This window comes from Populus euphratica, unplaced genomic scaffold (genome assembly GCF_000495115.2).
Source record: "Populus euphratica unplaced genomic scaffold, PopEup_1.0 scaffold49.1, whole genome shotgun sequence".
In the NCBI taxonomy this organism is placed as follows: Eukaryota; Viridiplantae; Streptophyta; class Magnoliopsida; order Malpighiales; family Salicaceae; genus Populus; species Populus euphratica.
Window position 1 is genome coordinate 1,777,114 of NW_011499875.1, and position 10,447 is coordinate 1,787,560.

The window sequence follows — 10,447 nt, forward strand, 5'->3', positions numbered from 1 at the left end:
GGGAAAGAGGGGTTTGTGAATCATAATTACATTGATGATGCTTATGGAATTGGGTTTTCTCCGGAGAGGCAATTGGTGTGGGAATATGGAAAGAAGAGAGGGCTTTTTAGTGGATTTGGCGTAAAGGCAAAAACAGCGTTGCCTTTAACTGAAAGGGTATCGATGAATTTGAGGTGGGCTGTGAATTTTCCTGGTGAGTTGGGAATAAAAATGCCCTACTTGATAGTGAATAAGATTGGGATTGAGAGGGTTGAGGAGTTAAAGGAAGTAAAGAAGGAAAAAAGCAATGAGAGTAATTCGGGAGATTTAGAGTTGTTGAAAGGAATGTGCTTTTGGATGAAAAGGGATTTGGAGGTGTTAGAGGCTGACAATAGGGCGATGAAGCACTATTTAGAGAATATGAGACTGGGAGTTTTGGCGAGGAATTCGCGCAAAGAGATCAATGGTCTTGTTAAGAGAGTGGAGCCAGCTTCAAGTGGTAATCTTAGTGGGTTTGAGCAGTGGAGGAGCAACAAAAATGATGGAGAAGGAAATGGGCAAAGAGAAGAATTGAAGAAGCCTGCAAAGAAGGTGTCTGACTTGGAAAGTGAGTTGCAAAAGGCTATTAAAGCTGCTTCCTCTTAACCAGGTTTGAAATGCCCACAATATATGGCCTCTAGTTTGGACTTGAATGTATATATTAATTGAGCTTTCAGTTTTATGTAAACTATGCCACGACCAGCTTGCGGTGAGGATTTAAAATGGGTGGTATAGCGGGCTTTATTATAGTAGCTTAGGGTTTTGGTTTCAAATCATTGCCAACCCGTTATATTAAAAAGTAGGGATTGATGATAAATATTTGTATTTCTTCGAACACAAAATGGTTCAATTGATCAAGAAATTCAAAGAAACTTCTGCATTTATGATTGCTTTATTTTGGTAGCTCTTTGAGCTATTTTCGTCCTTTCTAGTGTTAAAATTTTAGATCTGCGTTTGGTACTTCCAATAGAGTTAACATATTTTTAACTTGTTTTTGATGGAATTTTCAGTTTGTTTTTCAGTATATAGAATAACCCATTATATGACACCTAAAATGGCCAGATGTTTATTTATCTGCTAAAGTGTAGGCTAAAAAACTTCATTTCTAGGAAAGAAAAGGTAGCAGTGTGTGCGAACAATTTATTCCAATCTGTGTTTAGCTGTATGATAGTTACATGTGAATAATGGAGCTTATTGGATGATATTTGCCAATCAAATTATGAAATATTTGATTCAGTTCTCACCACTTTAGCAATGCTTACAGGTTTTGCTGGAAAGTGAATGATGTATTAGAAATTTGTACTTTCTTCAGAAGATATCAGGGATGTCTTGTATGTCTTAGCACCTCGTTTCCTTGTTTTTGCTTTTCTTTTTCTCCAATGGCTTATATCAATAAATGGTTTGCTACTATTTGAATGATATCAGGTTTGTGTATTGTAAGTTTGGAGTATGTGCAAAAAACCGATTAGCTATTAACCTAGAGGATGTAAAGGTGGCTTGATTATCGCTTGACAACAACTCCTAAATACCATGTGATTTTGAGATTATTTGCCCTAAATTTATTTGTTGATAAGTAAAGTAACAAGTGTTTGCATCTGGGAAGAAAAGGTCATTACTATAGCTCTCTCTCTTTTCATGGTCTGTCACGATTAAGATAACTAATTTTAGTCTTGTTCAGTGAAATTCATCTTGAAGCCCAGTTGCCTCAGTTACCCTATAGATCTTTCTGAATTGTTGAGACTATAGTATTTGGCTCCATACCCACTGATTTTGAATCCTTGCTTGATTTCTGAGCACAAGTGTTCTAAAGAGCCTGGTAATGGACTACCTACCTTCCATTAAAACCAGATGTTTTTTACAAGCTGATGCGTTAATATTTCAAATTCATTTGCCACAAAATCAATTCCAAGCTCTGTTTCTTACGTTGTGATGGCCAGAAAAGGTTTCATGTTCTTGGTTGTTAAGAGAATTTGCATGAGATCACCATAGAATATGTGGATCCAGTTGCTCCAGTGTACTTAGATTGGCAGGTTCTTTCAGTGTGCACGGTATTATTGCTCTTCGAAAATCAGCATGTATCCATTTTTACTGAGCTTTACCAAGTAAAATGGTGAGACTTATTTGGATTATGTGCACGCATGCATTTTATGACTCCCCTTGCATTTTGGAAGTCATTCAGCTAAATATTGATCATCAAGGTTCCCTGGTTTTCTTTTCGAGGTTTTTATGCTTTGGTGAAAATGAATTGCTGGTTTGGGCGTTGATATAAGGTGCTGGACTAGCTCTTGTTGAAGCACGGTTACCCACAACAACTGGATTTGGAGGGAATAGGATAACATTACCGGGCATGACTTTCACCTAATCGGTCAGTTGGCAGCATGAAGGTGTCCTACAAAACAATCTTTCTGTGTCTTCAGGGATTTGTGAATACCATTAATAAGCCACTCACTCCACAGGAGATGCCCTGACGTTGAATGAGCAAGCCAATCAGTTGGCGGAGACCAATATAAATCCACTTTATGTGCTGTATGGTTCTTGAACTATAGCAAGACATGTGTGCTGATATTGCAGGGATCAAGATGATGATTTTGGACTTGGAAGGCCTTTTCTACCATAAAATCTTCGGTAGATTTTAATAGCTTCAGAATGAAGATATGCATAGCTATGTTGCATGTGATGTATTCATTAGCTGTAGGCATTTCTAATGAACAAATTATTCAATCTCTGTCTCCTTCAACTAAGAGGAATCATATGATGGAACTTGAACCACCGTTTTAACTCCTCCGTAGGGAGTCATGCATTACCTAACAGGTTTTGCGCTTCATTTGAGGTGCCTGGAACGGGGTTGAGGTACGTAATATATGGCCAGTGTAGAACAATGTCATCGATGCCTGATATTTGTAGCCAATCCAATCTTTTTTGTTCATCAAGCCATCATGAAAAGCCCAATCCTCGTTGAGTTTTTTGGCAGCTCAATCAATATCCATGCTATATTGCTTGAACATTGACAGTTCGATTAAGATTATAGTGCTCAACACTCGTTAGAGAAAGTTACTGCTGTCTAGATCATAATTTATTGCCAGTCAATCCACTTGGTTGTGAAAATTAAACAATCTAGAAACCCAAAACCTCTTGGCCATCCGCTTGCATTTTGTTTTGGAATATGTTATCATTTCATAAATGAATGGAAATATTAGAGAATATTAGAATTGTAATAAAAGGGCTACAGTGGTGCATGAATCATGACATTTCTGCTCTTATCCTAGACCTGGTCTTGTCTGGTCTGGTCTACAATGCTGGGGATTCGAGAGCTTACCTAACCTCGGAAGGAGACTGCAGGTAAGCAGAGGATGGTTTAGTAAAAAGCCCAAAACTTTGTACTATATATAAAAAAAGAAGACAATAAATCAAGAAATAAAGAATGAATGCTATGTCTTTTGGCATTAGTTGAATCGATGATCAGTGATCAGAGAAATCTCATGTGATGTCTGTTCCTGGAGTACAAGCAAAGCAAATGGAGTGAGCAATGTCAAGATCAACATCATCAGCTGGAAGTGCAAGTGCAAGTGCAAGAGAAGGCACAGCAAAATCAATAGTGGCTGATCAAATTTAACATGCTGTAAAATCCACCTCCAATCTCCTTCACCTCATTCAACAACCTTTCCTTCCCATGTACCTCCCTTCCTACCATGCTCATTAAGATTCTTCATGCTTATTGTATTCTTTTTTTAATTATCTTCTTCTTGCATCTTTTGCACTCTTCATCTTCTCCGTGTTAGTGTGTTAGAAGTCACGGGGTTTGATTTTGAGACAGGATGTGGAAATAAAATGATGTGATGAAAGTTGGCCAAGCGGGTTTGTTCAGTTTTGTATTAAACAGTCAGTTTTTGGTTATGCTCATATAGGACTATTTAGTAAAAAAACTGATAGTATAGTGGATTTGTATTAAGCTATGTGATTATGAAGAAAAAGATGTAATGGGATTTTAATCTCTGATCATTAGTGTGTTTTTGTTAGGAATTATATGTGAGCATTGGTGGAACAAGCTTTTCTAGACAAGCCAAATACTGCATCTTTTTAGGCTCTATGCGCTGAGAGGAAATGGGTGCAAAGGAAAAAGTATAGGATTGCTTGTGTGCACCTGAAAAATGTTGAGGGGATGAGAAGGGTCCTTGGCACTTGACTCTGCTTAGCACTTTCAGAATTCTGCTTCATGGAATCAGAGAAAAGGTTTAGGCTGAACTTTAAGAGACTGTAACTCAATCTGTATTTTGCTGCTCGTTTTTGGTGGCCTTGTATGGGAAAGAGGGGAAAAATTGAGGCGGACTTGGTTTTTGGTGGCCTTGTATGGGAAAGAGTGGAAACACTGAAGCAGACTTGAGCTAAAGATATAAATACCTGTAACTTAATTTGCAAAAAGAAAGATTAACCATTGACATATGCATGCAGCCCTCTTTCTCTAATTTAGTACATGATAGCTGTAGTTGCAAATTGCGTATAGAAATTTGGGAGTCAGCAAAGATAATCTCACGTTATTTAATTGTTGATGTTTGTTGTCTGGGTTTATGCACTAGCTTACATCTCTTTTGTCATTTGCAGGCAAGCTGGCAAAGCTACCAAGGAACCTTCTGGCAAAAGCCTCCACGATCAAGAACAAGGACCAAATTTTACAGTACTGATCAGCTGAATGGACCATTTACTGCCATGCTTAACCGATGACTGCTCCGAATGTATACAACCGGTAGCATCATCTCTCTCTCTCAGGAATCTCTAGGAATCTGAGTCATCAAGTTACCCCAAGCACATGAAGCACGCTTTTGACTCAAAAAGTATGGTATTAGCCTGCATGATTTTTCCTTGAAAGGTCTAGCAGGACGTCTATTTTGTCGCGGTTGATTTTGCTCTCCCTTCCAAGCAGAAGAGTGCAGACTGCTAGTAGCATGGCACTTGAAGCAATCCTTCTGTCTTCATGCTTCCTTGTTTTTAATGCGACAACACAGGCCAAAATCCATGTATGCATCCCAGGAGATCATCATCATCATCGTAAGGAGCCACGCGGCTGGAAAAACATGCGCCTCCAGATGAGTCCCGGGCCTGACTTCGCTTTGTGCGCGCGTGTGTTTTTTTTAGTATAATTTTTAAAGATTTAATCTTATTTAAAATATAATAATTGATATTTAAATATCGTGGGATTGAATGGCGTGTGGAGCATGCAGAGGGCATCCAATTACCGAACCCACTAAGGAAGAATTTGCGAATATTTTCCACAGGTCAAAGAAATTGAGGAGAATCCCAAAAGCGCTCGCTGCCTCGTATTCCAACCGACCAAAGCAAGCGATCACACACGTTAGTAGGGTAGACTAGAGAATCCCTAGAGCTGCCACTTGGATTTGGTCCCCACACACGTGGCGGCAGTATAACACTAGAAATAGCATCAATCAGCCCTTTTTCCCTTTCTTTTTGACTCCCAAAAACCCGAATCACTCAATCCTCATCCGGCAACCTAACGAATCCGAATCATTTAATTTTAATCACATCTCTCTACTAATAACAGATTAAGGACTAATTAATTATAATGATGATTTTTTTTTTTGTATTTTTTTAAATTAATATTTTTAAATTAAGCTAATATAATCATATAAAAAATATTTTTTTAAATAAAATTATTTTAAAATCTTCCTTAAAAAAAAATATTTTTAAAACAGAAACAAGTCTCCTCGAAGTAGGTCCTTTGCAGGAGGTCTACTATAAAAACAAAGCAAATACTAAAGGAGGTCAAGAGAACACCGGAGGGTGAAGGGTGAGAAAGAAACACCTCCACCGTCTCCTCCTCTTTGGATTTATTTCATCGTTCTCTCTGCCTCATCGTGTGTTTGGCATTAGTCTTGTCTACTCAAATTATTTAGTAATAAGTAAAAGTTAAGCCAATCCTCAACCCTAAATTTCGAGAAGAAAAAAAATGGCGTCTTCATTGGGCATGCAATCGTCTCCTTCACGAACGGCGTCGTTTTTGAAGCCCTCTTCGTCTTTGTCTCGTTTCTGTTCTAGACAGACAAGTTTGAGTTTCAATGGCGCTCGCACCCGAATTTCCTCTACAAACACCATTGTAAGCTAGAATAGAATCAAGTAATAATAATAATAATAATAATAATAAAAATCTTTTGTTTTCCTTTTTTAAGCCTTTTTTCCCCCGTAGGCTCAAAGTTTTTTGCGTGCTTGGTAAAACTAATGAGACAGAGACACGCGCACATAGTTAGAGACATTCTATTGAAATTGATAATGATATGTTGTTTTTAATACTATTTTATTTGTGTTTCCACGTTTTTTTATTTTTTCACCTGTTTCTTTTTCCTTATTTAATAATTGAATTTGGGTTCTTAATAGAACAAACCTGATTTCTTCGAAGCATTTGAGGATGGTTTTGATGAATATGTTTGATTATGGTTGTATTCGTGAATTTTACTTTATTTTGTTTTGGTGTCGAAGGTTATATATATATATATATATATATATATATAAAGGATAATTTTTTAGCTACATAAAACTCAAATTCATTTCTTTTTGCTTTTTTTCTTAGTGCAAACGGAGGGCCAGGGGATGGGAAGTAAATTCTGTGTTATGGTGGTAGCTGTGCACGTATAGTGTCTTTGTGGAAGAAGAAAAAGGAGTTGTGTTTGTTGCTTACTGATTCCAAGTTATTTATTGTGCCAGAAATGCGATATTTCTGAACCATTGAATTTTGGAAACGGGAAGCCTACTATTCCTGTCCTTAACGACCAGAACTTGCCCAAGTTCTTGGAATCTGCCCGAGTGGATAAAACTGTTAACAGAAATGATACGAGGTTGAAATTGTTTTCTGGCACAGCAAATCCTGCTCTCTCTCAGGTAAGGGTTTAGTTCTTGATAGCTGTATACAAACGAGTTATGTTTATATTGCTCTATCATCATGATTTTGCTCCTCGTGTGATAAATTCAACTGGTGGAATATTAAGACTTTGCTTGTACATAAATCTCATCATGTTATAAACTCAAATGGATGTTGCTCTTCATGCTGAAATCTTGTAAGATGTTAATTTGATTCAGTTCCTCATGTGTGAAGCTGTCATTTTCCTCGTTGCCTTTGATGAAAAGCTTATTCTCCAGCATCAAATTGGGATTGTTTTTGGTGGTATTTCATGCATCGTTCTAGTTAAATATTCTGACAAACTCATAAACTACATTTCTGAACTAACGTGGTTTTCTATATGATTGGAATTCTGCTATCTGTTAACGGTCGCCTTTCATCCCTAGGAAGTTGCTTGGTATATGGGCCTAGAACTGGCAAAGATAGACATAAAGCGATTTGCTGATGGTGAAATATACGTTCAGTTGCAAGAGAGTGTTAGAGGATGCGATGTTTTTCTACTGCAGCCCACCTGTCCTCAGGCAAATGAGAATCTCATGGAACTTCTGATCATGATAGATGCTTGTCGGAGAGCATCAGCCAAGAACATCACTGCTGTGATCCCATACTTTGGATATGCCAGAGCTGATCGAAAGGCAAGTTTTATGGCTGGGTTTACCTAAAGAGTAATATTTACAACTATTACTGGGGAATTCTTGCAAAAGCTTGGTCATGGAAATTAAATATTTGCCGGGTGTCTATTTAAGTGTTTGCACCAGTCATGCATCAACCAAATTAGATGAACAAGAATTTCAATATCCTTTTCTTCCAGAAGAAAAGATTGATGCTAGATAAGTTGTCTGGCATATAGAATGGAAAATCATTATGTCAAGGATCAGCCTAGCTTTTATCATCTGTTTAATGTTTGTGCTCTATTTCAATACAGTTTGATTTGGTGGTAGGCAGCTTTTGGTATGATTGGTGCCTTTAATTGTTTTATCATGACTGTTTAAGATATTAAACTATGATCTTCTCCTGTTGTATATTTACTGTTTTCTTTCTTTCTTTCTTTTCTTTTTATTTGCAGACTCAAGGTCGTGAATCCATTGCAGCCAAACTTGTTGCAAACCTTATCACAGAAGCGGGTGCAAACCGCATTCTTGCCTGTGATCTTCATTCTGGGCAGTCTATGGGTTACTTTGATATTCCCGTGGACCATGTGTATGGCCAGGTAATTACTCTGCAGGTTTTAGTTGTTGATCATTACTCATCCAGATTTTTACTGATTTCTTTTATGTTGCTTTTGTGATTCTAGCCTGTGATTCTTGATTATCTTGCAAGCAAGACAATTTGTTTTAGTGATTTGGTAGTGGTTTCGCCTGATGTTGGTGGAGTTGCAAGAGCACGGGCTTTTGCCAAAAAACTGTCAGATGCTCCTTTAGCTATAGTGGATAAAAGGCGTCATGGACACAATGTTGCTGAGGTAATCCTGCTGAGCTGACAGTATTTTCTTTATTTATAACTTGATTACTGCACTACGCTATCAGGTAAGCTGTTCGCTTTTTTACACATCCAAATGATGTTTTTAACCTTGTTATCTCACTTGAAAGATTATGTATGAATTCTGTTACTTTGCTTACTAGCTACCACATATTTTCACTGCATGTACATGTTTCTCTGGTAAGTGCTAATTTCATATAAGCAGATATTCAGTTTGCTGTATTGTAGATGTTTGGTGTAATGATTGGTTTTGGGGGGGTGGTGGTGTTTCCTTGCTTCATTTTTTTTTGGTTTATTATCTGCTTCACAAGACTGCCTAATCTGATACTGCAGGTTATGAACCTTATTGGTGATGTAAAAGGAAAGGTTGCAGTTATGGTGGATGACATGATTGACACTGCTGGTGAGTAATCTTCATTTCAAATTCTAATCCAAGACAAGGGAAAATTGAAATTTTACTTGGCATATGATTTGTTGACTTTTCAGAGAGAGTTTTTGTTAGATGATTCTATCCAATTCCTTTTATAATTTATTAATACATGACCAAAAAATCGGTCATGCACTGTAGGTACAATTGCAAAAGGAGCAGCTCTTTTACATGAAGAGGGGGCCAGGGAAGTTTATGCATGCTGTACTCATGCTGTTTTTAGGTACTCAGCTCCTTTACAATATCTGATTAACTTTTTTGATGTGTGTGTAAATAATTTCTACTTTTCCCATGTATAATTGAATTGATTTCTTGGATTAGCTGGAGATTCTTGAACATATCATCAACATAAATTTTAATCATTTATCAAGTACAAACATGTTTTCAAGATCCACTAGATAGGAGGTACTGGGAGTTCAATGTCCAAAGTGAAATGTTAAAGACAGCAGTGGTTTTGTCCTTCTTCCTTTTCTTCGTTCCTAATAGCATATTTTTTCAAGCTGTCAACTCAAAATATAACTTTTTGATTTTTCAGTTCAAAGTTCTGAATTTTTATGGACTTAGCATCCTGTATTTTTTTTTAAAAAAAAATCACAGAAAGATTTTACAACGTGGTTTCCTGTATGGATCATAGTTGCGGTTCTCTTGTATGATTTTGTTAGTGTTGAATATCCACTGAATAAGTATTCTGCCTAAGCATAAAAATTTATGATAATATATAAGCGAGATAAGTAATTGTTAGTACAAGAGCTTTAGACTTCCTCTTGGAAACTTGTAACTTCAACTCTCGATCTACGTTAACCATTTTATTCTTGTCATTGTTTACATTTTTACCTTTTTTCTGGGAAGCCCTCCTGCAATTGAGAGGTTGTCCAGTGGCCTATTTCAAGAGGTTATCATTACAAACACAATTCCAATGGCGGAGAAGAACTACTTTCCCCAGTTGACTGTGCTTTCTGTCGCAAATCTGTTGGGCGAGACAATTTGGCGTGTTCATGATGACTGTTCCGTGAGTAGCATTTTTCAATAACATAGGAATATCCAATGGCGGTAGATCCTTTTAGTTCACACATGGATTCCTAGCCAGATTGCGAAGGCAGAGATTGTAGGTTTAAATATCTCGAAGTAGAAGAAAATCAATACCTGGGGCTTTTTCATCTTTTCCCCCACCCAGTAACATGTTTCTTTCGTTGGATTCCTATTAGGCTGGATCCGTTGAATATTGCTATCTGCTATTGTCTGCTTCTATACTCTACGCCAGGGACTTGTCCTTGACTTGGCTTCGAGTATTTATAATATTTGCTGGCTAAATTTCAATTGTCTTACAAATGAACCTCTACAGCAGTCTCATTTAATAATACAAAGATTTTACCCAATTCCTGTTTTTAGCCTTCTATCATTGATTTGGATATTGCTTGCACTCTTTGTATGAATGTGTGGAAGTAGAAATTGTTGGCTTGCATCTCTTTAAGGGCCTTGTTCATGTCAGCCGTGAGTTTATGAAAAGAATGGATAATTCCCGGGGCTTCTACAAAGAAATTTTTAGATAAGCAACAAAGCCTGTTCTTGGCTTCTAGCTTCATGGATGTTCTTTATATGCAAAATTAAGGACCTGGAAC

The 10,447-nt window shown here is 37.2% G+C and overlaps 2 protein-coding genes across 10 annotated transcripts in view; both read left to right on the top strand.

Annotated features, from left to right (window-relative positions):
• LOC105128317 (uncharacterized) overlaps positions 1-5,155 on the top strand; it is a 5,917-nt gene extending 762 nt beyond the window's left edge. Inside the window, exons 2-4 of one of the 9 annotated variants that reach the window (XR_842834.1) lie at positions 1-628; positions 3,285-3,690; positions 4,618-5,155. Coding sequence is in view for 5 of the 9 variants with exons in the window: in XM_011029927.1 (XP_011028229.1) it covers positions 1-624 (624 nt within the window). In the remaining 4 variants the exon portion in view is untranslated. Of the gene's footprint in view, positions 914-1,282; positions 2,129-2,216; positions 2,790-3,284; positions 3,691-4,035; positions 4,057-4,617 lie in introns of those variants that run through there. The other 8 variants (XR_842831.1, XR_842832.1, XR_842833.1 and 5 more) reach the window with 8 other exon arrangements.
• A 585-nt stretch (positions 5,156-5,740) lies between these two features.
• Positions 5,741-10,204, top strand: LOC105128323 (Phosphoribosyltransferase family protein). Its single transcript, XM_011029937.1, has 8 exons — positions 5,741-6,124; positions 6,730-6,903; positions 7,309-7,557; positions 7,989-8,132; positions 8,217-8,384; positions 8,735-8,804; positions 8,970-9,051; positions 9,678-10,204. The coding sequence occupies exons 1-8, from the start codon at positions 5,978-5,980 to the stop codon at positions 9,856-9,858; spliced, it is 1,215 nt and encodes a 404-aa protein (XP_011028239.1). The 5' UTR covers positions 5,741-5,977; the 3' UTR covers positions 9,859-10,204.
• The last annotated feature ends 243 nt before the right edge of the window (positions 10,205-10,447 follow it).

Coding starts and splice junctions, on each gene's coding strand:
- LOC105128323 (XM_011029937.1), top strand. CDS start 5,978: ATGGCGTCTTCATTGGGCATGCAATCGTCTCCTTCACGAACGGCGTCG. Junction 6,125..6,729: donor TTTCCTCTACAAACACCATT/GTAAGCTAGAAT, acceptor TTATTGTGCCAG/AAATGCGATATTTCTGAACC. Junction 8,133..8,216: donor TGGACCATGTGTATGGCCAG/GTAATTACTCTG, acceptor TTGTGATTCTAG/CCTGTGATTCTTGATTATCT.